Genomic DNA, 27250 nt, shown 5'->3' with positions numbered 1-27250 from the left:
GGAGGCTGAGGCAGGAGAATGGCGTGAACCCAGGAGGCAGAGCTTGCAGTGAGCCAAGACGGTGCCACTGCACTCCAGCCTGGGCGACAAAGCGAGACTCCGGTTCAAAAACAAAAAAAAAATATGACCTATCATAGGTGTGTATATATAAGAAAAAGCACTACACAGGGTTTAGTACTATCCAGTTTCAGGCATCCCTTGGGGGTCTTGGAACATCTCTCTCTTGAGTAAGGGAGGACCACTGCAGTAGTCCTATTCCTCCCGGGAGAGGGAGAGGGATCCTGGCCCAGTTGACTTTGAACCTCAGGGAGGGCCAAGCTGCCACTGCCCTGGATGTTGGAATAGCTGGTATTGCTGCCTCCGTCCACCTCCTCAAAAACACAGGTGAATGTAGAAGACACTATAGAGGCCCATATGAGCCTGGTTCCTCCTTCCTGTTCCAGAGAGCTCTGCTCAGCTCCCCTGGAGTCAAGGCCCCTGGTGTGCTGGGAATGTCACTTGCCTCCTTGCATTTTCTGTGGCAGGTGAGTCTACTGCAGCCTTCATACTGTGCATAGTGAGGATTCCATCCATTATGTTCAATCTGGCCCCAACCCTGGTCTGGAGTTAAGGCACCCAAAGTGAGGTATGGGTATGGGAGGTAGGAGTTGCCCCAGCATAGAGGAGCTTGATAAATGACAGAGGTGGTGTGCCCAACCACGGGCATGGATAGACACCTTCATATGTGGTACTGTGACAACTGGCCATGTGTATGAACAAGGACAAACTACTCCTGCCTTAGGCAATCTTTCAGCAGATGGCCAGCCCTTAGCTGGAAAGAGCACCTGCCCTTTAATTAACTGTGTAATAGGAACATGGCCTGGGGTAGAGGAATTCAAGAATGATGATATCCTGCAGGGAGAACTAGGAAAGAATCAGAGTTTTGAGGAGGGCTTCAAGTGAGTCAGAAAAAGACAGATGAGTACTGCCCCAATGGCTGAAAACAGCCCAAGAGAAGGCTATCATAGAGAGGAGAGTGAGAGGTGTTGACTTTCCAAATAGTAGGAAAAGCACATGACCCCACATTGTCAGGGAATAAAGAGCTGCTTCCTAGTCAAGCCCTGTTGAAACAAGGGTAGAGCTGGGTGTGGTGGCTCACGCCTGTAATCCCAGCACTTTGGGAGGCCGAGGCACGTGGATCACAAGGTCAGGAGATCGAGACCATCCTGGCTAACATGGTGAAACACCATCTCTACTAAAAATACAAAAAAAAAAAAAAAAAAGCCCGGCTTGGTGTTATATGCCTGTAATCCCAGCTACTCAGGAGGCTGAGGCAGGAGAATGGCGTGAACCCAGGGGGCAGAGGAAAGAAAAGAAACAAGGGCAGGAACCACAGTCTGGTGCCCTCAAAGCTGCCTTAAGGGACTCACAAGATGGCACAATGTTGGGTGAAGTTCTTGAGGGGAAAAGGCAGGAAAGGAACTGAGCCCTCACAACAACAGCAGCATTCTTTTGGTGGAGATGGCATTCTCCCAGACCTCTTAATTCCTCTCTCAGACCTTGGACTACCTGTCGCCCATCCCTTTCTGGCCTACATTTCCCAGCACCAGCTCTCCAGCACGGCACTTTGGACCTCGGCTGCCCTCACCAGACCCAACTCTTTTCTGCAGCCTGCTGACCTCGTGGCCCCCTAGGTTCAGGTACTGATTTGAAGTTCTCAGGAGGTGCTGGCTGAGGAGGGGTGGGGACCGTGCCTACCAGTTGCCACAGGAAAACAGAAATCTAGTAAGAGTAGTCTGAGGTATAGTCTAATTCCTTCTCCCCCACAAATGTAGCCCGAGGAAGATTAAAAACTTATTTAAAGCCGGGTGCTGTGGCTCATGCCTGTAATCCTAGCACTCTGGAAGGCCGAGGTGGGAGGATCACTTGTGGCCAGGAGTTCAAGACCAGCCTGGACAACATGGTGAAACCCTGTCTCTACTACAAATATAAAAATGAGCTGGGTGTGGTGGCGGGAGCCTGTAATCCCAGCTACTTGGGAGGCTGAGGCAGGAGAATCACTTGAACTCAGGAGCCAGAGGTTGCAGAGAGCTGAGACTGTGCCACTGCACTCCAGCCTGGACGACAGGGAGACTGTCTCAAAAAAAAAATTAAAAATAAAAATTTATTTGCAATCAGCTAGCATGATGGAACTGACACTAGGATTCAGAACTCCTGATGACCAGGCCAAAAGGTTTTCTACTGTGCCAAGATTTCCTGCAGCCAAATTGCAGGAAAATGTTGAAGGAGCTTGGGAGTCCTATGGGTCTAGGACTACGCTGTGCCATGTGGCTTTGGGAAAGTACCTAAAGATAAGGTTCCTTAGATGTTCACCTTAGCTGACCTGGGCTGGATGAATGGAGGGGGCAGAGAACTGAGAGCTTCCTTCCACCCAGCTCAAGTTACTTCTTGTCTTCCCAGTCATCTGACCCAGCTCCACCCTCAGCACCAACGGATCTTGCAGCAGCGTAGTCAAACACCAAGGTACAGCCCAGACCAGGAGCAGGGTTGAGGGGAACCCATCTGCATGCCAGGTCTCCCCTTGTGACCAGTCATCTCCCTCAAAGCTCCCATGTGGTGGTTAAAACTCTCATACTGTTGCCCACCTCTGTGCTTGCTCCATCCTTCCCAGCAAGCCCCACTTTCTGCTCACCACACTCCTTAGGAAGTGGCAGTGGTGGGTAAGTCTAAAGGGTTGTTCTTCCTGGCTTAAAGTCCCCCAGCCAAGAAGCCTTGGTCTCAGCAGCCAGACCCCTATGCTAACCTCATGACCAGAAAAGAGAAGGACTGGGTGATAAAAGTGCAGATGGTGCAACTGCGGAGTATAAACCCCCGCCTGGATGATTACTACTACCAGGTGAGCCCCGCAGCACTCAGCCCTGCCTCTGACCTTGGGTTAAACGGGCCTGGACTCCTGGGCCCTCTGTGATCCTCTTTTCTGCTCATAGAGTTCATGTCTGTTCAGGTGGGAGAGAGAATCACTACAGGATGGGGGCCATATTTCTAAAATTGACATCCCAAGCTCATTTCCCTCTCTCCTCCTATGTTTCAGCCAACTGATTATTTCCAGTTCCCCAAACACACTTAGGTTTTGTCTCTACTCTTTGCTAAGAATTTTCCCTGTTCACCCAGGAAATATGGACTTTCCCACCTTTGTATGCTTAGAAATGTCTTGTTATATTAATCTACTTTCACTTTTTAGATCTAAAGCACAGGGATGTTATAAATGGTGGGATTCAGTTTGTTTAACTGAACAAACAACAGCAGACATTTTCACTCATTTTCCCCTGCTTCCTTCTGCCTTGATTTATGGGGCAAGTCTTTGTCCACAAGTTTTTAGGTTGTCTAGGCTATTGTGGTTTTTTTGTTTTGTTTGTTTTTGTTTTTGAGCCAGAGTCTCCCACTGTCATCCAGGCTGGAGTGAGTGCAGTGGCACAGTCTCAGCTCATTGCCACCTCCACCTCCAGGGTTCAGGTGATTCTCCTGCCTCAGCCTCCCAAGTAGCTGGGATTACAGGCATGCACCACCATACGCAGCTAATTTTTGTATTTTTAGTAGAGACGGGGTTTCACCATGTTGGCTAGGCTGGTCTTGAACTTCTGACCTCAAGTGATCCACCCACCTCAGCCTCCCAAAGTGCTGAGATTACACGTGTGAACAACTAAGCAACTACGCCCAGCTAGCTGTTTCACTTTCATTTCAACATCTGTGAGCCTCCCATCCAGGGCCCCTCCTTATTCCCTTCTCATTTACATTAGGTATTTTTCCTTTCTTTCCACCAAGCTTCAAAAGCCCTCCGTTTTCTGCAAGGGTCACTGAAAATGAAATAGTTTTGTACTCTCATCTTTTTGGCATTGCTTCTAAACAAAAGAGCCTTTTTCAAATCCTTGCTTGGCTTGTCAGTGGATTTTAGTTTAGGATTTCTCAACTTGAAGAAAATGTCAGAGCTGCTGAGTGAATCCACAGAAGTATAAAACTGGCCTAGAGGGCAACCGACAAACACATCCCTATGGCTAGTTCTGTTCTTCAACCTTTGGATGGCCCTCATATCATCAGATAACTGATTTTTAGAAAGCACGGGTGAGGTCACAAGATTAAATGGGGAAGTGGGGAGGACAGGTGGTATGCAGTGTGTGTGTACTAGGGCATGTACTAGGGCATGCAGGAAGGTTACAGACGCTGGAACAGGTTTGCTCACTGGCTCTCCACTTTGCTCTCTGCCCTTTCATCAGACTTGGTGGTCGTACCTAGTCTTGAAGTATTTGGTATGTGAATTCCGAGATGGGTGATGTGGGGCCCAGGATGCTTAAGACACTTTAGAATAACTGCAAGGAAGGCCTAAGGTACCAGCATCATTTCTGGAATGATTGTTGTAGGAAAGAGTATTAAGAGGCTGTGCTTGTCTGGGCACCGTGGCTCGCCTGTAATCCCAGCACTTTGGGAGGCCAAGGCAGGCTGATTGCTTGAGTCCAGGAGTTCAAGACCAGCCTGGGCAACATGGTGAAATCCTATCTCTACAAAAATACAAAAATTAGCCAGGCATGGTAGCACGTGCCTGTGGCCCCAGCTACTGAGGAGGCTGAAGTGGGAGGATCACTTGAGCCAGGGAGGTTGCAGTGAGCCAGAGATTGCGCCACTACACTCCAGCTGGGTGACAGAGGGGAGACCCTGTGTCAAACAACAAAACTTATAACACACACACACACACACACACAAAACTTAAGAGGCTGCACTTGAGAAACTTAATTCTAAGGTCAAAAGATGAATATAGAGTTTTGTTTTTTTGTTTCCTATTCCATGCATTCTCAGGAATATTACCAGAAGCTGGAGAAGCAGCAGGCAGACGAAGAGCTACTTGGACGAAGAAACCAGGTTGAGTCTCTCAAGCTGGTAACACCTTACATTCAGAAGGCAGAGGCTTATGAGTCCGGTAGGGTCAGGGCTGGCCTGCTGACTTGGGCTGGGCATCTGAGTGGACAGAGCATGGGAGCGGGAGGGAAATGTGCCTCTCTTCTCATGCAGTAGTCCGAATCGAGGGTTCCCTGGGCCAGGTAGCTGTGTCGACATGCTTCAGCCCTCGCCGAGCTATTGATGCTGTACCCCATGGAACTCAAGAGCAGGTAGGAGCACTATCTTCCCAGACCTTTTTCTCTCCCCTTTGGAAGAAGGGTCTAGAACACTCCTGTGTTTAAGACTGTGACCTAAGAGGGAGGAAGAAGTGTGATCAGACTTTGTTTCTAGCCTTTCCAGCTCAATCTCTAGCTAGTCAGGGGCCTGGGCTGGGGCTGTGGCAGTGGCAGTGGCAGTGTAGCTGATAGCTGGCGACTCTCTTCTCCTAGGATATAGAAGCTGCAAGCAGTCAGAGGCTTCGGGTGTTACACCGGATTGAGAAGGTGAGATATCAGTTCTTTAGGGACGAGTTCCGAACCTACCTTTGAGAATGAGATAGTACTCAAATTTACCTCTTTTTCCACCCTCAAATTCCCAGATGTTCCTTCAGTTACTAGAAATAGAGGAGGGCTGGAAGTATAGGCCTCCACAGCCCTGCTTTTCTGAGCAGCAAAGCAACCAGGTTGAGAAGCTCTTCCAGACCTTAAAGACCCAGGAGCAGAACAACCTGGAGTGAGTGTGGGAGGGTTCCACCTCAGCCCAGGTAGGGAAGGAGCAGCAAAGACACTGGTCTTGCTTCTGCCTCTGCTTTCTGGCATGTAGCCCTCTCCTCTATGCAGGGTTCTGAAAATGTTCTCCTCTCTCCCTTGTAGGGAGGCAGCAGATGGCTTCCTGCAGGTGCTCTCTGTGAGGAAGGGGAAGGCCCTGGTGGCCCGGCTGCTCCCCTTCCTGGCCCAGGATCAGGCTGTTACCATTCTTTTGGCTATCACCCACCATCTGCCCCTCCTGGTCCGGAGGGATGTGGCTGATCAGGTACTGTGGCATCGAGTGGAGAAGAGGATGGTCTCCTGAATAGGTTAGGGGTCGTTTCTCCCCTCCAGTCCCCACATGCCCCAGAGATGCCAGAGAAGGTGCTGGGCACAGTGAGGGATGCTGGCTTTGCCACCCTCAGGCAAGGAAGTTACAGAACTACTACAGGAACAGTGGATCATCTTTAGGTATGACAAACAAAAAGCAACAGGTGTATGGTCGCACAGGTGTCAGTGTGCTGAGGAGGTCTGAGTAAAAGATTAGGATGCCCTGATAAATGTTGAGCCCCCATCTACTTTTCTTAGAGAAGGCATCCTAGGACAAGTAGGTACTGAAGGTGTCAGTGTTGGAGATGGAGAGTCATAGTGGTGATAAGCCTGGTAAGTAACCTCACCAAGATGTGCCAAAGACAGTCAGCGAGGGAAGGGCCTGTGGAGACAAGGTAAGGGGAGGGGAAGTTGTAGTGGGATTCGGGAGGTGCTTACTGATCTTCTTGCAGGCCCTACAAATGTTATTCAAACCTCTGGGCAAATGTATCAGTCACTTGACTCTCCATGAACTCCTCCAAGGACTTCAGGGATTAATGCTGTTGCCCTCTGGCTCCTCAGAGCGGCCAGTCACCGTGGTGCTTCAGAATCAGGTAACATGTCTAGGAGGCTTTTTTCCATAGATGGCTTTCAGGTTGGTATCACTGATAAGGGATAAGTTGGGGGACAGTCTCATCTCTCCACAAATCTTATCCTCTGCAGTGCTTCTCAATTTCTAGTAAGCACAGGATCACCTGGCCAGCTTATTAAACCCAGCTCCTTGGTCCTACTCAGTCATTCAGTGGGTCTAGGGTGGGGCCCATGCGCCGGCTCTGTTTTTCTAATAAGCTCCCTGATTGCTGCTGCTGTGAGCCTCCAGAGCAGGTCTCCAAACTCTTGTGTACCTCTTTCAGTAAAAAACATTCTAAACCACACTACCCATGTGTTTATAAACCAAATGCATGTAACACTAGTAATAATAGGTACATAATAAATATTTTTCATTTATTTTTTAGATAGTCTCGCTCTGTCACCCAGGCTGGAGTGCAGTGGCACGATCTTGGCTCGCTGCAACCTCTATCTCCCAGGTTCAAGTGATTCTCCTGCCTCAGCCTCCCAAGTAGCTGGGATTACAAGTGTGTGCCACCACACCCAGCTAAGTTTTGTATTTTTAGTAGAGACATGGTTTTTCACCACGTTGGCCAGGCTGGTCTTGAACTCCTAACTTTAAGTGATCCACCCGCCTCGGCCTCCCAAAGTGCTGGAATTACAGGCATAAGCCACTGCACCCGGCCAATAGGTATATAATAAATATAAGATAGAAAATTTTAAAGAAAAGACTCTAGATATGAAAATTTTGATACTGTCTTTTAATATCCCAGTGGATTATCTCGTGCATGCCACACTGAAGGTCTTTGCTTAAAGAAGTGCCTCTTAAAGTGGGGTCCACAGACTACCTGCCTCAGATTCCTGGAGGCATTCCTAACCTCCTCCTCCTAGGAGTCAAGCCTAGAAATATGCATTTAATCAGCTCTCCAAGAGTGTCTTTTGGAAAAGTTCAGAGCAGTGATTCCTATGGAAAGGTTAGAGAGTTCTTTGGCTCACCAGTGTAAAACCTGACAGCCCTTGTGGATATCTTGGGCTCCATCTCTAAATGTTAACCTGTCCTTTAGTTGGGAAGATAAGAGTCAGGAAAGCACCAAATGCTGAGAGTGAACTCATTTTGTGCTGGAATATGTGTACTTTGCAGTTTGGAATATCTTTGCTCTATGCCCTACTGAGTCATGGGGAGCAGCTGGTATCGCTGGATTCTTCCCTAGAGGAACCCAACAGTGACCGTACAGCTTGGTAAGATCAGAATGGCCTTGTAAATACTATCTCAGTGCCCCTGGGATGTGCAGACTGAGCCAGATGAAGTATTTCCTGAGGCATTTCAAGTACTGAGGAGGAGGTTGGATAGAGAAAGAAGTAGCCGTGTTGTAGCTGTTCTGCTTTTTTTTAATAGTGCCCTAGAGTTTTGGTTTCTTCTAGGAGGCAGTATAACATAGTACCTAAGGGGACAAGCTTTAGAGTTTAAAAAGACCTAGGTTTGAATTCTGACTGTATCACTTACTAGCAATATAACTTTAGGGCAAGTTCTTTCACTTCTCACTTCTCTTAGTTTGTTTCTTTATCTACAAACTAGGGATGATGGTATTAACCCCTCATAGTTCTTAAGATTAAATAGGAAGGGAAATGTGTAAAGCACTAAGCATTGCTTGGCATGTAGCGAACATGCAAATGTTATCTCTGAACTGCTACCTGGGGGTGGAGGACAATGGTAGTAGCAATGGAAAGAATAAGAAACCTTGGCCCTGAGTCTGTTTCTTAAGCAAATTTATTTGCTTATATTTATATTTATGCTCTCTAGGACAGACATGGTGGTTCTGATTGCCTGGGAAATAGCCCAGATGCCTACAGCCTCTCTGGCAGAACCCCTAGCTTTCCCCAGCAACCTACTTCCCCTGTTCTGTCACCATGTGGACAAACAATTGGTTCAGCAGCTGGAGGCCAGGATGGAGTAAGTAATCACAGAAACAAGGTCAAAGTCCCTTATTCAAGCCCAATCTGTGTTCTGTTACTTGCTTCATTACTTCCTCCTTTTAAATTATGAGCATGAAGGAACATGTGCTTTTAGAAGTGGTTCTACACACTGACATTTACTGCGTAACCAGTCTTGACCAAGTCTTCAGCCAACCTTTTATTCCAAGCGCTTTGGTCATTTATAGTGCTAAGCTATTTGAAGGCAAGAATTATTATTATTATTATTATTATTTTGAGACGGAGTCTCGCTCTGTCACCCAGGCTGGAGTGTAGTGGCCGGATCCTGGCTCACTGCAAGCTCCGCCTCCTGGGTTCACACCATTCTCCTGCCTCAGCCTCCCGAGTAGCTGGGACTACAGGCGCCCGCCACCTCGCCCGGCTAGTTTGTTTTTTTTGTATTTTTTAGTAGAGACGGGGTTTCACCATGTTAGCCAGGATGGTCTCGATCTCCTGACCTCGTGATCCGCCTGTCTCGGCCTCCCAAAGTGCTGGGATTACAGGCTTGAGCCACCGCGCCCGGCCGAAGGCAAGAATTATTTTAAGAACCTGAATTATTCATTCATTCAAGAAATACTTGAGGGACAACTATTCCAGGATATAAGCATGAATAACATGGTCATCTCTGTCCTCAGAATTACTGCTAGAGTCAGATACTAGTCAAATTATATAAATGCTTGCAAAGTAGAATTGTGCTTGCAGTTAACACCTGTTCTCTTTATAGGTTTGCCTGGATCTACTGATCTGTTTGTTCTGGAATACATGTATGTGGGAAGTTGAATCATCGGACACTAGCTGTATAGACTGTGTTTACAGGGATCCAGAGAGTCTGAAGACATTTAAGCCTTTATATATTGGAGAACCCTTCCCCAAACATTTTCATATCCTTTCTTCAAAAATCTAAATGATGTGCCTAAAAATAAGGCATGGCATAATAAGGTATAATTAAAGAGATAATAGAATGATGTGTTGGAACTTGCTTGTAAGTTATAATCCATAATGAAGGTTATCTTATGTGTGAATGTTCCAGGAATGTCCTTTTGCTTTTCTTTAAGACAAGGTTGTTACTCTGTCACCCATGTGGGAGTGCAGGGGCACCATCATGGCTCACTGTAGCGTCAAGAGTGATCCTCCCACCTCAGTCTTCTGAGTAGCTTGGATTATAGGCATGTGACACCACACCCAGTTAGTATTTAAAAAAAAATTTTTTTTTGGCCAGACGCAGTGGCTCATGACTGTAATCCCAGCACTCTGGAGAGCCAAGGCGGGCGGATCACCTGAGGGTCAGGAGTTTGAGACCAGCCTGACCAATGTGCAGAAACTGCGTCTCTACTAAAAATACAAAATCAGCCAGGAATGGTGGCACATGCCTGTAATCCCAGCTACTTGGAGGCTGAGGCAGGAGAATCGCTTGAACCCGGGAGGCAGAGGTTGGAGGTTGCAGTGAGCCAAGACTGCACCACTGCACTCCAGCCTGGGCAACAAGAGCAAAACTGTTTAAAAATTTTTTTAAATTTTTTTTGTAGAGACAAGGGTCTCCCTATGTTGGCAAGGGTAGGCTCCAGTGATCCTCCCAACTTGGCCTCCCAAAGTGCTGGGATTTACAGGCATGAGAAGACTGTCCTGATTATAAGGGACAAGGCCTTGTAGCTAACACAAGTATAACCTTAGAAATTGCTTTAACGTTGCCATTTTTTATAGAGAGAAAACAGCCCTAGCTAAGCTTAGAAGGTTGAATATATCTCCCTTGTGATATAAAATGTTTGGTTTCAGCAGGGCACGGTGGCTCACATCTGTAATCTTAGCACTTTGGGAGGCTGGGATGGGTAATTCACCTGAGGTCAGGAATTCGAAACCAGCCTGGCCAACATGGTGAAACCCCGTCTCTACTAAAATACAAAAATTTAGCTCGGTGTGGTGTGCGCCTGTAATCCCAGCTACCAGGGAGGCTGAGGAAGGAGAATTGCTTGAGTCTGGGAGGCAGAGGTTGCAGTGAGTTGAGATCCCACCACTGCACTCCAGCCTGGGTGACACAGCAAGACTCCATCTCAAAAAAAAAAAAAAAAAAAAAAGTTTGCTTTTATTTTGACAAATAAGGTCATGCATTGATCAACAAATGCTGGAGTACCTTTCATGAAACGGGCACTGTTTTAGGTACTAGCAAGGACAGTGGTGAGCAACAAAGTCCTTGCTCTTTTGAAGTTTACATTCTGATTGGACAGGAACTGGCAGAAAATATCAAGTAGTGATAAATACTATGATTAAAAACAAAACAAGGTGACAGACTGCAGTAAAAGGGACTTTAGGTTGAATGGCTTAGGGAGGCCTGTCAATAGAGGTTACATTTATGCGGAAATGTTCTGAATGTGGAAAATGTGTTAAGAAGGTACAGCTGTCTTTTAGGAGACTTTACCAAAATGCCTATTAACTCCTCTTCTCACCTCAAACCCGTTGCTCCTCTCCTCTTGATCTTGGATCATACTTCTCTGAGAAAACAGACAGGAGCTCTACCATCTCCACCCCTTACTTACCCCGTCTCTCTGTTACAATGGATATTATTTGACTTCAACTTTCGGATCAACATCCTCACTATGGATCCACACTGTAAACCTTGATCCATGCTACCAAGGAAATGGCACCACCCCAGAGCCTGTAAGCAAACAGCACAATAAGAAAAGCGAAGAAAACAGGCAGGAACTGGGTTCCAGGGGAGCTGGAGGCAGCTTGACCAAGAAGGCAAAGGGTAATGCACAGAGCGAGAACGGCTGCAACGGCCTGCTACGCTAGGTTAGGCCTTCAAGCATGCTAGGGTAGTTAAGCAGAGTGGGACTGGGGCCAGAGCAGTAGTGGCTTTGCTATAGAGGCTGGTACTGCCCCCCACAGGAAAGGAATGGAACCGACCGGAGACAGCCGAGAGGTCTCCGCGGGAGTCACGAGGCCGAGCGTCAGCAGCTCCGTACACCGCGCATGCCCACGACACAATCAGGTTCCGGCGAAAGTGCCCGGAAGTAACGGCCGGGCCAAGATGGCTGCAGAGGAGGGTCCCGCGAGCGCTGCTTCCGCCGGCGGTAGCTGGGGCGCCGCGGCCATGGGGCGGGTTCTGCCGATGCTGTTGGTGCCGGTCCCCGCCGAGGCGATGGGGCAGCTGGGCTCCCGGGCGCAGCTGCACACACAGCAGGAGGCTCTGGGGAGCCTGACAGCTGCGGGCAGCCTCCAGGTGCTTTCTTTGGCGCCTGGCAGCCGGGGCCGGGGTCGCTGCTGCCTGGAGGGCCCCTTCTGGCAGTAAGTGCTGAGGGAGAGCTGGGCCGTTGGGGGAGTCCAGAGCCTAGGCTAGGCTGGCGGAGTCCCAAGGGCTCACGCCGAGGCCTTCCTGCAGCTATAGAGGTGGCGGGAGAAGGGTGACAGCCGCAGGAAACGGCCCAGAGACGAGCCTGGTTTCCTCTCAAAACCTTTCCCCCGACCTGAAGCACTTGCCTCGTTGCATTCCGGCAGCCCGGCTCCCCTGTTCCGGGTGGGCGGAGACGGCGTCCAGCTCCTGTGCCACCTGCGGCGAACCCAGAACGGTCTCAGCTGAGGCGCTGATTCTTTATCAACACAGGTTGATTAACTGTCATAGGGTCGAGTCCCATGCCCATTTCGTCTTTCCGTTAAAGATGCCAGCTGAGGATCATCTCTAATTTGAATCATCCTGATACTTTTTTCATGTCCTTGAAATTAATAGCGTTTTTCTTCACATGTAGTCCTCTTCTTCAAGGACAGAGTCCAGTTTGTCCCTTCACTTTTTCAACAAATATTGTGTGCCTGCTGTTACATAGGAGCAGTGCCTAAAAAGTTGAGTAAGACACTTCTTTCTTGCGAGGCACGCATGTTTGGGGAAGACACAAGATTACAATAATGCGTTACTTTGTACTTCTGTAACCTTGGTTCAGTACTTAAGAGTTTACATCATAAAATTTAGGAATGCCCTGTCAATATTTTGAGGGGGGTGCTTTTTTATTTTTATTTTTTTTAAAGACAAGGTCGCTGTCGCCCAGGCTGAAGTGTAGTGGCTCAGTCACGGCTCTCGGCAGCCAGCTTTGACTTCTCGGGCTCAGCCTCCCCAGTAGCTACAACTACAGGCGTGTACCACCAGGCCTGGCTAACTTTTCTATTTTTTGTAGAGATGAGGTCTCACTGTGCTATCTAGGCTACTCTCAAACTCCCGGGCTCAAATGATCCCGCGTCTCCCTGCCAAAGTGTTGGGATTACAGGCGTGAGCCACTGAGCCCGACCTGTTCTTTTAATAATTATTAATAGTAAGTATTTTCACAACTGTCTCTTTAAGACGAGTAGCTGAAAGCTGTCTTACTCATCTTGGCATCTCCAGCTCCTCTAACAGCTCCTGACATTTAGAGATTCGTTTGATAAATCAGTGAATGCTTAACTCTTCTGGGTTTGTCTTCTCTATCCTTGATGTCTAGTTGCTAGGAAGAGGAATCTCTGCATTTAGTTTATAAACTATTATAAACTAAGTTATTTATAAACTAGTTTAGGGGAAGTTAGTTTATTTAGCAGTATCAAGTACCTATGAATGTGGCTCTGTAAAGAGAGGAATGGGACAGAAAGAAAAGCAGAAATCTTTAGGTGTTTGAGAACCCAGCAGAAAAGGTAAGACATACCCAGATGAAATAAAGGGGGCATTCATATGCTAGTTCATGAAATTGGAGGGGAGGAGGACTAAGAAAGGACTTTTTAATTTTTTTATTTGAATTGAATTTTAATTCAGTTAAAATACTTCATAGGGTAAAAATAAGGGCATGTTTATAGTATTTAGAGTTTACTTCCTACTTTTTCAAAGTACATAGACCTTTTTTATATTGTTGAAATTACATCATATATCTTGTTTATTGCCTTGAAAATTTCCTGTCTTTCCATGTGGCAATATTGTCCCTATGCTAATGATGTACTCTACCTTTTAAGTATATCTTAGTTTAACTTTTGTATATTTTGACACTTAGGTTTTCTACATTTATCAATATGAAGTCAGAAATGTGTCATTTTTTATCTAATAAGGACATAATAACACAGTAATAGTATAAAACTACTGTAGTATTATAAAATACATAGTTTTATTACTAATTGAATTACATCGTGTATGTACCGCAGTAGTTTTATATACTACTCCAGAAGTATAAAACTTACTACTTCTGTAGAAAAAGCAAATTTCTTAAAAGATGAAATTTTATCAGCATAGTATAGCCTCACCTCTTTCCATTGTGTTATTTTCAGATTTGGGGCTTTTATTTGTAATATGTAATTTAATTTTAATGTTTAATTTGAAGCTGAAACACCATCAGTCTTGCCAGTGTTGTTATTTTGACATTACAGTTTAAGAATTCCATAACTGTACTGTTTAGTAATGATAGTCATTAGCTACATGTGGCTGCTAAAGTAAAAAATTTGGTTCCTCAGTTGCCCCACATTTCAAGTGTTCAGTAGCCGCATGTGGCTATTGACTACTGTATTGGGCAATGCTAACATAAAACTTTTCCATCACAGAAGGTTCTATTAGGCAAAGTTTTTCAAGATTTTGGAATCATCAGTCTATAAATACAAATAATCACTTTCTTTTTAAAAGTCAAAACATTTAAGTTATCAAAAGCTTGTTTTATTGTAAATACCGCCTCATATAAATAATATACATATTGTTGATACTGACCCTTGATCATGACAGTTTGTTCAAACATATTAGTTGGGATTAAAGATGAAAGAATAAAAGGAGCCATCATTTCTTGCTCTGAGCCCCACATTTTTGTTTTTTACCACCCACTCCTATATTTTTGTGTTGGTGTAAAAGGGAAGCAAGAAGAGGAGGGAAGTCCTAGAGCAGTTTATGTTCTCTTAAATTGAAGTGTAGAATGAATGCTACCTGGTCAACAAAACTGTTCTCTACTTATTCAGCCCTTCTACCCCCACCATTGTGGGTAAATATTATTGCGGATATAGAATACAATAAATCTAAACTTTTTTCTTAGCTTTATATGGGAGGATTCTCGTAACAGCAGCACACCAACTGACAAGCCCAAACTGCTCGCTCTTGGTGAAAATTATGAACTGCTTATCTATGAATTTAATTTGAAAGACGGAAGATGTGATGCAACCATTTTGTATAGCTATAGTGGGGAGGCATTGCAAAAGCTCATTGAAGATCAAGATATCAGTAAGTATCTATAGGTGGTCTTTCAGCGTATTTAAATTCGTGACATTATCATGTAGTTATATACTTCAGGAAAAGTTCTCATAGATGTGAAATCAGGTCTACACTGTCCGATATAGTAGTCACTAGGCAGATGGGGCTATTGAGTACTTGAAATGTGGTTAATATGAATTAAGATGTACTTTGTGTCATATGCATATTAGATTTTGAAGACAATACTAAAAAAGTAAAGTATCTCAGTTTGTTGTATTTAATTACATTTCAAAATACGAAATACTTTGGATATAAGCTAATGTATATTATTAAAATTAATTTCACCTGTTTCTTGTGGCTACCAGAAAATTTTATTTATTTTTATTTTATTTTATTTTTTTGAGACAGTGTCTCACTCTGTCACCCAGTCTGGAGTGCAGTGGTGTCGTCTTAGCTCACTACAACCTTCACTTCCCCAGTTCAAGCGATTCTTGCGCCTCATCCTCCTGAGTAGCTCGGACTACAGGTGCCCGCCACCACGCCTGGCTAATTTTTATATTTTTAGTAGAGGCAGGGTTTCGCCATGTTGGCCAGGCTGGTCTCAAACTCCTGACCTCAAGTGATCCGCCCACCTGGGCCTCCCAAAGTGCTGGGATTACAGGTGTGAGCCACTCCTGCTAGAAAATTTTAAGGCGTGTATGTGGCTTACATTATATTTCTATTCGACAATGCTGATCTAGACTGCTTATAGAGCTGTTGACTGCAGGGAGCAGAAATCAAAGCACTCAGGCCTCTTTTTAAAGCAGTAACATACTCTTCACCCTTGATTATAAGGTTTCTTCTTTTTTTCTTTTTTAAAGAAAAATTACAGGTGTGAGCACTTTGGGAGGCCAAGGCAGGCAGATCATGAGGTCAGGAGATCGAGACCATCCTGGCTAACACAGTGAAACCCCATCTCTACTAAAAATATAAAAAATTAGCCGGGTGTGATAGCGGGCGCCTGTAGTCAGAGCTACTCGGGAGGCTGAGGCAATAGAATGGTGTGAACCCGAGAGACGGAGCTTGCAGTGAGCCAAGATTGAGCCACTGCACTCCAGCCTGGGTGACAGAGTGAGACTCTGTCCGAAAAAAAAAAACAGTGATTGTTCTTAGGGGGTCCCATGGGCAAGTTGACTTTTTTGAATATTCCTTCTAGTGTGCTATCAGAGTAGCATAAACGGAACCAGAGACATTGCAGGCCATCTTTATTCATCCTCTTACCTACTTCCCAATGACTACTTCCTTAGGTGGGTGTGAACGATAACTGCGTAGAGTTAGACTAAGTCCAGTTCCTTTTTTGTTTTTTTTGTGTGTGTTAGGTTTATAAAATCAAATGTACCAGTTGTAACATTGTGACCAATGAGTTTGAAATAATATCCTTTTGTTTTGTAGGTATTTCCTTATTGTCTTTGAGAATCCTGTCATTTCACAATAACACATCGTTATTGTTCATCAACAAATGTATCATCCTACATATTATATTTCCTGAAAGAGATGCTGCAATTAGAGTACTCAACTGTTTCACACTACCCTTGCCTGCACAGGCAGTGGACATGATTATTGACACGCAGCTCTGCAGAGGAATTCTTTTTGTTTTGAGTAGTTTAGGCTGGATCTGTATCCTTGGTGGTAGAAGTGTTGATTGACATGTAGAGGAGAAGAATACCTAGAAAGATGAGCCTTTTTAGGCTTTAGTTTTGGGGGCTGGGATATAGGGAGCGTGGTTAATTTTTCAGTAAAACTTTTCATGGAAAAAGATCCTCATAGACTTAAAATACTAAATTGTATACTACTTTATATTCTATTTGAATATATAGTATATATACTATATATTATATTTTCCAGTATGTACATTTTTAGTAGTCTTAATCATACGAATTTGTGTTCTTTTAAAATTGTGTATTCTGTTCTTTACCTATTTATTCAAAACGTATTTCTTGAATATCTACTGTGTGCTTAATGTGGCCGGACGTGGTGGCTCACGCCTGTAATCCCAGCACTCTAGGAGGCTGAGGTGCGTGGATCACAAGGTCAGGAGTTAGAGACCAGCCTGGCCAATATGGTGAAACCCCATCTCTGCTAAAAATACAAAAAAATTAGCTGGGCATGGTGGTGCATACCTGTAATCCCAGCTACTCAGGAGGCTGAGGCAGGAGAATTGCTTGAACCTGGGAGGCGGAGGTTGTAGTGAGCCCAGATGGTACCACTGCACTCCAACCTGGGCAACAGAGCAAGACAGTCTTAAAAAAAAAAAAAAAAAAAAAAAGTGACTGCTTATGTTGTGATACATAACTTTTCATGTGTAAATATAATCTACCTCTTGTCTCTAATGATGTTTCCATCATATTAATGAATGTTTGCTTAGCCATCGTTAATTTGATCTTGGAAAATATGGGTTCATTGTCTCCAGCAGATCTATTGGTCATCAGCAAAATTATTCTGAAGATTTGACAAATTACCCTTTATGATTTTGGAACTTTAGTTTCTGAATTGAAAGAATGCTTTTTATATTTTGTAATAGGTATATAATTTTTGCAAAAATGTCATAAGTACTACAGTAACAATTTTTGTTGCCAGGTTATAGAACTGCACTGTCCAAAACAGTAGGCACTAAGCATATGTGGCTTTGAGCATATGAAATTGGCTAGCATAACTTGGGAATTGAATTCTTAATTTTGTGTAATTAAATTTTTTTTTCTTCTCTTGAGAAAGGGTCTCAGTCTCACCCAGGCTGGAGTGCAGTGGCGTGATCTTGGCTCACTGCAACCCCTGCCTCCTGGGCTCAAGCGATTCTCATGCCTTAGGCTTCCGAGTAGCTGGGACTATAGGCATGGGCCGCCATGCCCAGCTAATTTTTATTACTTTAGATTTAAAAGCTGATACTCAGTTCAGTCATTGGAGAAGTTTTAAGGATGTTTGTTACAACTTTAGTTGTTCCAACTTTCAACCTTGAATTTTATGAAGTCTCAATACAGATCAGGTATTTATGATGAAAATTTAGTATCCAAATTAAGATGTGCTGTAAGTGTAAAATAACAGACTTTGAACATTTATACAAGAAAAAGAACATAAAATGTCTCAGTTTTTATACGGACTACGTGTTGATAATACTTTGGATAGACAGTATTGGGTTACATAAAATATATTAGGTTTACCTCATCTCTTAGCCAGTGTTGTTAGAAAATAGTAGTGCCTCTGGGCATGGCCCACAGTAGATGTTCAGCAGGTATTGTTGAAGAAGTTGGTATCAGGTTCTTTATTGTACCACCAACTTCATAGTTATCTGATTGTTACAATGGGGACTTGCCTCAGTTTTCAGTCTTCTTCTGTTATACCTACAAAATTGGAGTGATAAAGTCTATAGCTTTATCCCAACCTGTGCTTTAAATGGTTAGTCATACTTATAAAACTGGCATTTTCTTTTAACTCTAATTCAAAGACATTTTTGATGTTGTGGATGGTACGTATGTAGCTCATGTGGATTTAGCACTTCACGAAGAAGATATGTATAATGAGCAGCAACAGGAGCCAGCCAAGATTTCTTCATTTACTTCACTGAAAGTGTCTCCGGACCTCGATGTTGTAGTGATTGTCAGCTCATCCAACTCTGCAATTGCTCTTAACTTAAATTTGTATTTCAGGTATGTAGATGATGGCAGTTTCTAATTTGAGGTAAATAATTGACTGATAAGAGGTTAAAAATATCCTTGTTAGTTTTTTTTTTTTTTTTTTAACTAGTGTTTCTTTTTCTATTCAGTTATATCATGTTCTAGCTAATACATTGTAAAGTAGTTACGGAATAACATGTATAAATGACCACTGGCCACCTTTATATTTTTGCATGTTCATCACAGTTTTGATTTTGACTTATGTGTTATCATATATGGGTTATGTCATGTAAATCAAAATTACACAATTTTAAACCACAGTTTAGCACTTAATTGTATAGACATGTTATTTCCCTAATTTTCTCATGTTTCCCATAGTTTATAAGCTCTTTGAGAACCCAGATTCATGATTTGTTCTTTAAATTCATCGTCAATGACTTTTTCTTCCAGTTTGCCTTAGCTTTCCACCTCCACAGCCATACCCAAGGCTTTGCCAGTATTTGAAGTCGGCCCACCCCCAAGTCACTACTTTTTACATCTGAGTCTCTGACCACAACTTCCCAAACTTGCCAGCTTGCTTACTCAAGTACTCCCACTTCACCTGTCCTCTGACCTCACTGGAATTTCCAATTCATTGACCTTCTATTCTTCACCCCCTATCTTCACTTCCCTCTCTTTCCAGTATAGATTCTGTGATCCATCATACCAGTTACTTTCTTGCATGTACTCTAAACTCTTGCTCCTGCCCTGTGATAGCACTTGGTCTGGCAAAATTTCAACCCTGATTGAAATCTTTTTTTCTGCCTTCACAGTGTCTACAGTCAGGCAGCTGAGTACTTGTAGAAAACAACAAAAGAAAATTGATACCACTCTAGGTTCACACTTAGTATCTTTAATTGGTCTTAATGTTGCTTGGAAATTTTACAGTGATTTTTCATGAGCCCATTCTTTACAACTGTATTTTTAAACCTTCTCTATTTTCCTCAAACTTCCATTAATCTCTTTATTCCCAACTTCTCTTGGATGACCTTGCCTCCTATGAAGGCCCATCCCTCTGTGTATGCTTTAGATCCTATTCCTTCCATCCTTCTTAGGGGCCTTTCTCCATTTCTTTTTTATATAGTTGTCATCTTTATCCACAGTTACACTTTCTCCTGGTCAATTGTGGTTCCGAAATATTACACACGCTAAGATATTTTAAGAAAGACTGCATTCACATAACTTTTGTTACAGTATATTTTTGTAATTGTCCTATTGTTAGTTATTACTCACTGTGCCTAATTTATAAATTAAACTTTATTATAGGGATGTATGCATAGGAAAAAACAGTGCAGTTGACTCTTGAACAACTCGGGGATGCCAACCCCCTGCACAATCAAGATGCCACATGTGACTTTTGACTCCCCCAAAACTTAGCTACTAATAGCCTACTGTTGACCAGAAACCTTACTGATAACATAAACAGTTGGTTAACACATATTTTGTATGTTATATGTATTATACTGTATTCTTACAATAAAGTAAGCTACAGAAAAGAAAATGTTAAGAAAATCTTAAGGAAGAGAAAATACATGTACAATACTGTACTGTATTGATACTCTGCATAATCTGTTTACAAGATGAGTAGTCTGTCTGAAAAGGCAAGCAACCACATCAGCATATCTCAACCCATGGTACATGTCAGGCAATTCGTGTTTTTTTCACAATGTCATGACTTTTCTCTACTTGGGAGCACTTCCACCATTACATTTCATATAGGTCCCATGGTGTTATTCAAGGTTATGGTATGGTACGAAACATGATGAAAAATACATGAGAACCACAAGAAATCACTTTTAAAAAATTATGTTGTTACTATTTTAGAGACAGGATATTGCTATGTTGCCCAGGCTGGACTCATATTCCTGGGCCCAAGCAGTCCTCCAGCTCAGCCTCCCAAGTAGCTGGAACTATACGTTCACCCACCGTGCCAGCTAGAGACATCACTTTTTACTGTGATACATAATTTGCTGGAGAGAAGAACTGCTCACACAGAGATTATTAGTATCACAAGGCATTTTAAACAGATACTTACAACACTAGGGCTCACTGCAATGGCAACAGGAAGTGGCTATGAGATTATTACAGCAGTATGGTATATACTACAGCTAATTATATGTAGTTATTTAATACTGCATCTTGACATTTGTTTACATTTTCTTTGGCTTTGAATGGTATCATGTACAGTGTGTAAGTGTGTACGTAGGTTCTGATAAATGTTAACTTTTTTTTTTTCTTTTTTGAGACGGAGTTTCGCTCTCGTTGTCCAGGATGGAGTGCAATGGTGTGATCTCAGCTCACTGCAACCTCCACCTCCTGGGTCCAAGTGATTCTCTTGTCTCAGTCTCCTGAGTAGCTGGGATTACAGGCACCCACCACCATGCCCGGCTAATTTTTGGTATTTTTAGTAGAAACAGGGTTTCACCACATTGGCCAGGCTGGTCTCGAACTCATGACCTCAGGTGATCCGACCACCTTGGCCTCCCAAAATGCTGGAATTACAGGCATGATCACCTGGCCAGTCTTAACTTTTTACGCTAAGTTTGTGGTTTTGGTTTTTTTAAATTTTGAGATGGAGTCTTGCTCTATTGCCCAGGCTGGAGTGCAGTGGTACAATCTCGGCTCACTGCAACCTCCACCTCCTGAGGTCAAGTGATTCTTCTGTCTCAGCCTCCCGAGTAGCCGGGAGTACAGGCGTGTGCCACCAAGCCCAGCTAATTTTTGTATTTTCAGTAGAAACGGGGTTTTGCCATGTTGGCCAGGCTGGTCTTGAACTCCTGACCTCAAGTGATCCACCTGCCTCAGCCTCCCAAGGTGCTGCGATTACAGGCATGAGCCACTGTGCCCGGCCAATTTGTGCATAATTTATGGTAGAAAATGATAGAGTAGGATCTGTGTAACTTTTATGCATTCATGACATACCTGGCTTAATCTTGATTTTAAAAAATATTTCTAGGCTAAACTGAGCATGGTAGTACATGCCTATGGTCTCAGCTACTCTGGAGGCTGAGGCAGGAGGATTGCTTGAGTCCAGGAGATCAAGGCTACAGTGAGCTGTCATTGCACCACTGTACTCCAGCCTGGACAACAGAGCAAGACCCTGTCTGAGAAAAATATATTTCTAGGCTACATGGTTCATTTGTGAGTTTAAACAAATTGTTGCAAATCTCTAAAAATTTTTCCAATATATTTTTGGGAAAAAAACATAAGTGGACCCATGGAGTTCAAACCTGTGATATTCAAGGGTCAACTGTGTGTATAGGGTTTGGTACTATCTGTAGTTTAGGTACCTACTGTGTGTCTTGAATGTATCCGCTGTGGATAAGAGGGGAGGGACTACTGTGTCTCCAACTTCTTTTTGGTATTAGATCCACATCCAGTTAATCATCAGGTCCTAGCCATTCTGTCTCCTAAATGTTTCTTTTGTTTGTCCACTTTTCTCAACTCTTCTGTCGTCACTCTAATCTATGCCACCATCATCTCTTAATTGAACTACTTTAATAGTTTCCTACTTGATCTCCTCATGCCTATTCTTACCCCCTCAAATCCATCCACAATAGAGTAACTACAGTGATGTTGTTAAAATGCGTATTTTATCAGAGGTGTAGCCAGGCATTAACATCTGGGGCAGGGGTATCTACCTTTTATTTTGTTGATGGGGGAACTATTTTCTCTTGCATCTTCTCATTTTCACCCTACCTTCTCTAACTTCTTTTCATCATCATCCTGGGACAGTGTCATATGGTTGTGCCAACAAATTACCTTCAAGTTGTTTAAAGGATTAATATTTAATAATGCAAGTGCTCGAGGAGATAAAATCCTTCCCCTTGTTCCCCTAGCTACTCTTCTGTCTCTGTTCATATTGCTTTTCTGCTTAAAAGCCTTCTTCAGGTTCCTTTTTCCCCTCAGATAAAAGTTTAAAATTCTTAATAGCCTATGGGGCCCTGAACTATCTTTCTAACCTCATCCCATTCCATCTTACTTCTCATTTTGTCTATACGTTAGCCACCCTAGCCTTCTTTGTTTCTCAAATGTAACAGCCCCCCTTTTCCACATACACTGTCCCACCTATAGCCACACACATACTTTGCCTTCTAGTTCTTATACATTCCTCTGGTCTAAGCCTAAATCTTACTTTGTGGTGGCAATATAATGAGTGATTTTAAAATCTGGATTAGAGGCTGAGGCAGGCGGATCACTTGAGGTTAGGAGTTTGAGACTAGCTTGGCCAATACATGGTAAAACTCCATCTCTACTAAAAATACAAAAATAAGCCAGGTGTGGTGGCATGCACCTGTAGTCCCAGCTACTTGGGAGGCTAAGACAGGAGAATTGCTTGACCCTGGGAGGCAGAGGTTGCAGTGAACTGAGATTGCGCCACTGCACTCCAGCCTGGGTGACAGAGTGAGACTCTGTCTCAAAAAAAACAAAAAAAAACTAGACTTGATGGTCACATTAGTCTGTTTCAAAGTGTTTCTGAACCTTAGTTTCCAAATCTATAAGATGGGGTTATATTTACCTCACAGGGTTGTTGAGAGTCTTAAATAAGAGATTGTGTAAAGTGTTTAGCATAACATCTGAAATATAGTAGACAGTAAGTGTTCTTATTGCTTTATCAAGGTAACTGCCCTTAATAGAATAAAATTCTTACAGTTGACTTTATTACTGTGGCATAAGCAAGGGAGATAAGGAGTTCCTTTCTGGGGAATTTGGTGTCCATACTATTCCTTCTCTGTAGTCTCTTATTTTTTTTTTTTTTTTTTTTGAGACGGAGTCTTGCTCTGTCGCCAGGGCTGGAGTGCAGTGGCCGGATCTCAGCTCACTGCAAGCTCCGCCTCCCGGGTTTACGCCATTCTCCTGCCTCAGCCTCCCGAGTAGCTGGGACTACAGGCACCAGCCACCTCGCCCGGCTAGCTTTTTGTATTTTTTAGTAGAGACGGGGTTTCACCGTGTTAGCCAGGATGGTCTTGAACTCCTGACCTCGTGATCCGCCCGTCTCAGCCTCCCAAAGTGCTGGGATTACAGGCTTGAGCCACCGCGCCCGGCCTGTAGTTTCTTATTTTTAACAGGAGCAATAGTAACACAAATTTGGGTTTGATCATCATTGTTTCAAATAGGCAACACCCAGGACACCTACTGTGTGAAAGAACACTAGAAGACCTTCCTATTCAAGGACCTAAGGGGATAGATGAAGATGATCCTGTTAACTCTGCCTACAACATGAAACTGACCAAGTTTTCTTTCCAAATTGATAGGTACAGAAATTTCCTTTTCATTTAGTTTATTGTTCCTATTTTTTATCATGCTGACACTGTACCCTTTCATTAAAGGTCTTTATTTGATAGATACTTTTTTTTCTTAAGAACATCTTTGCCCTGGTTTAGTGTTTCACATAGTGCCTTTTACTGTGACGGGTGTTAAGTTATATTTTACCTTGTTTTCCAGGTCGTGGAAAGCCCAGCTATCATCATTGAATGAAACAATAAAGAACTCCAAACTAGAGGTTTCCTGTTGTGCTCCATGGTTCCAGGATATTTTGCATTCAGAGTCACCTGAATCTGGTAACCACAGTACAAGTGTACAGAGCTGGGCTTTGATTCCACAGGACATAATGCATGGGCAATATAATTTTCTACGGAAAGATCATACCAAGACCAGTGATCCAGGAAGATCATGGAAGATAATGCACATCAGTGAACAAGAGGAACCCATAGATCTTAAATGTGTGTCTGTGACAGGATTCACTGCACTGTTTACTTGGGAAGTGGAAAGGATGGGCTATACCATTACCCTCTGGGATTTGGAGAACCAGGGCTTGCAGTGTTTTTCCCTTGGCAGAAAGTGTATTCCTGTAGACAGTAGTGGAGAGCAGCAACTGTGCTTTGTTTTGACAGGTGAGACTGTCTTGTATCAGACTGAAATTCACCATTGCTGAGATGTATGCTTTCCTACTGTATTTTACTTCTGCCTCAGTGCCTGCCTCACCTTTAAGTGGTATTATAATTGTTTATAGAGGAAGGTTCTTGTTATTGTTAGTGTCTCATATGTTTGGCTTTTAATTAACGTCATTTCTGCCCAGCTAAATGCTAAGATACTAAGAGAAAGTTTGAGAGAAATGAAGTTTATTATTATTATTATTTTTAACTCAAAGAGTCTTCATTTGACTTGACAAGCAGAGGTTGTAAGCCAGCTGCTCATGGGCCATGTATGAACTGCATATTTATTTTGCTTGGCTTGCACTGTCTAGGCTTTTAAAAAAGATTATAAACATTCCTAATTAGAGGATTTCACACAAATTCTAATTTCCAGCTGTTACTGAAAAATAAGATCTGGCAACACTGGACCTGCATTCCTGCATAGTTAACTTGTGGGTTCGAGCTGTGTTTCACTCATTCTCTTAGATGGGCCATTTTATTTTTCTCTCTTTTTTTAAAATTTTTTTTTAGACAGAGTCTCACTCTGTCGCCCAGCCTGGAGTGCAGTGGTGCGATCTTGGCTCACTGCAACCTCCACCTCCCTCCAGAGTAGCTGGGACTACAGGCACGCACCACCACGCCCAGCTAATTTTTGTATTTTTTTTTTTTTTTTTGAGGCGGAGTCTCGCTCTGCCGCCCGGGCTGGAGTGCAGTGGCCAGATCTCAGCTCACTGCAAGCTCCACCTCCCAGGTTCCCGCCATTCTCCTGCCTCAGCCTCCCGAGTAGCTGGGACTACAGGCGCCCGCCACGTCGCCCGGCTAGTTTTTTTTTGTATTTTTTAGTAGAGACAGGGTTTCACTGTGTTCGCCAGGATGGTCTCGATCTCCTGACCTCGTGATCCGCCCATCTCGGCCTCCCAAAGTGCTGGGATTACAGGCTTGAGCCACCGCGCCCGGCCAATTTTTGTATTTTTAGTAGAGATGAGGTCTCGCAGTGCTGACCAGACTGGTCTCAAATGCCTGACCTCAAACAGTCCACCTGCCTCAGCCTCCCAAAGTGCTGGGATTATAGGTGTGAGCCACCGTGCCTGGCTGTACTTTCATTTTTTAATAGAGATGAGGTCTCACTACCTTGCCCAGGCTGGTCTCAAACTCCTGAGCTCAAGTAATCCTCCCAGCTTGGCCTCCCAAAGTGCTAGGATTACAGGTGTGAGCCACTATGCCTGGCATGAGCCATTTTGTTTCTGATTAGGTTTTTCTTGCACTTCTCTCACTACCTGCTAGGCCCCTGTAGGCATGGGACATTTTGATATTTCAGATATGTATTCATTCACTGCATAATCCGTCTTCTACAAAGGTATTGAATGTTGTGATTGGAATTAACCATGTGTTTCTTCTATACTCAAATTTTGGTAGTCTTGTATTTCTATGTGTCAGGAATAAGCTGTGAATTATTTTATAATAGTAAACCAGAAATCTGACATCTCTAAGTGATTAAAGGTTCCATGATTGGTTATGCAAGATAATATAAAGTAGAAATGTGGGATTTAGTGCTTTTTTTTTTTTTTCCTGATATGGAGTCTCCCTGACTGGAGTGCAATGGTGTCATCTCGGCTCACTGCCCTCCGCCTCCCAGGTTCAAGCGATTCTCCTGCCTCAGCCTCCTGAGTAGCTGGGATTACAGGCGCCTGCCACCACACCCAGCTAAATTTTTGTTTATTTTTGGTAGAGACGGGGTTTCACCGTTTTGACCAGGCTGGTCCCAAACTCCTGACCTCAGGTGATCTACCCACCTTGGCCTCCCAAAGTGCTGAGATTACAGGCAGGAGCCACTGTGCCCAGCCAATTTGTGCTATTTCATAAAATGCATTGCTCTTAAAATAATTTGCCTTGTGGTCAGTGTTTTAAAGATAAATTTTCTTGGTGGGTGCAGTGGCTCACGCCTGTAATCAAAGCACTTTGGGAGGCCAAGGTGAGAGGATCACTTGAAGCCAGGAGTTTGAGACCAGCCTGGGAAACAAAGTGAAACCCTATTGCTACAAAATAATTTAAATTTTTTTTTAAATTAGCAAAACGATTTTTATAAAATTAGCTGGGTGTGATGGCACGAAGCTGTAATTCCGGCTACTCCAGAGGCTGAGGTGGGAGGATTGCTTGAGGCCAGGAGTCTGAGGCTGCAATGAGCTATGATCACACCACTGCCCTCCAGCCTGGGCAATGGAGGGAGACTCTGTCTCTAAAAAGGAAAAACCCACAAAACTCTTCTTTAAAAATGTTGAAAAATCATGATGAGTTAAGTAAGGTCATTTTAGTACATGATATCCAGTAAATATATTTGTAATTATAGTACTGAAGTGTTGGGTAATTAAAAATTAATTCCTAAATCATAATCCTAAGATCTAATCTAATTTATTAAAGCTAACTTTTATTTTTCCTGTAGAGAAAGGACTCTCTCTGATTTTGTTTGGTTTGACTCAAGAAGAGTTTTTAAACAGACTCATGATCCATGGAAGTGCCAGCACTGTGGACATTCTTTGTCATCTCAATGGCTGGGGGAGGTGCTCCATTCCCATACATGCACTAGAGGTAACAGAATTAAATGCCTGTAGAACATTACTTAATTATTTTGTGTTATATACTTTTATTCGATTTAGGATTTGAGAGAATTCATTTAATTTAGCAACAAAAAGAACTATGGCCTTTACATATCTATTTAAACAGTTCTGGCTGTTTCATTACCCTAACTCTGCTTAGCAGTTTACCCTTTTTGGCATTATACAGTACAAGATTTTAGTAAATGGCAAGAAAAAGGTACAGGAAATGGAGGCAACATTAAACTGATGAGACTAAATGAAGTGGAAATAAGTTATGGAAAGCTTGAACAGTAATGATCTTTTATTCCTACCTTATGCTTCCTACTTTTTTTTTTTTTTTTTT

General features: G+C 43.4%; 2 protein-coding genes across 4 annotated transcripts in view; both read left to right on the top strand.

Annotated features, from left to right (window-relative positions):
* The window catches only part of PATL2 (protein associated with topoisomerase II homolog 2 (yeast)), a 12039-nt gene extending 2531 nt beyond the window's left edge, over positions 1–9508 (top strand). Inside the window, exons 4-16 of the mRNA XM_011941183.1 lie at positions 444–524; positions 1537–1679; positions 2440–2502; positions 2734–2875; positions 4828–4948; positions 5041–5138; positions 5358–5411; positions 5507–5640; positions 5781–5940; positions 6437–6577; positions 7714–7811; positions 8374–8523; positions 9268–9508. Coding sequence (XP_011796573.1) covers positions 444–524; positions 1537–1679; positions 2440–2502; positions 2734–2875; positions 4828–4948; positions 5041–5138; positions 5358–5411; positions 5507–5640; positions 5781–5940; positions 6437–6577; positions 7714–7811; positions 8374–8523; positions 9268–9286 — 1404 coding nt within the window. The 3' untranslated portion in view covers positions 9287–9508. The remainder of the gene's footprint in view (positions 1–443; positions 525–1536; positions 1680–2439; positions 2503–2733; positions 2876–4827; positions 4949–5040; positions 5139–5357; positions 5412–5506; positions 5641–5780; positions 5941–6436; positions 6578–7713; positions 7812–8373; positions 8524–9267) is intronic.
* Positions 9509–11543: 2035 nt separating this feature from the next.
* Positions 11544–27250, top strand: part of SPG11 (spastic paraplegia 11 (autosomal recessive)) — a 105697-nt gene continuing 89990 nt past the window's right edge. For all 3 annotated transcript variants that reach the window (XM_011941181.1, XM_011941182.1, XM_011941180.1), the window contains exons 1-7: positions 11544–11825; positions 14558–14742; positions 16144–16368; positions 18191–18392; positions 23516–23653; positions 23844–24292; positions 26754–26899. In XM_011941181.1, the coding sequence (XP_011796571.1) occupies positions 11569–11825; positions 14558–14742; positions 16144–16368; positions 18191–18392; positions 23516–23653; positions 23844–24292; positions 26754–26899 (1602 nt within the window). In that variant the 5' untranslated portion in view covers positions 11544–11568. The remainder of the gene's footprint in view (positions 11826–14557; positions 14743–16143; positions 16369–18190; positions 18393–23515; positions 23654–23843; positions 24293–26753; positions 26900–27250) is intronic.

The sequence above is a fragment of the Colobus angolensis genome, unplaced genomic scaffold (assembly GCF_000951035.1).
Source record: "Colobus angolensis palliatus isolate OR3802 unplaced genomic scaffold, Cang.pa_1.0 Scaffold199, whole genome shotgun sequence".
NCBI classification, from domain to species: Eukaryota; Metazoa; Chordata; class Mammalia; order Primates; family Cercopithecidae; genus Colobus; species Colobus angolensis.
The sequence above is the reverse complement of the archived record's forward strand: the minus strand, read 5'-3'. Positions and strand labels throughout refer to the sequence as shown.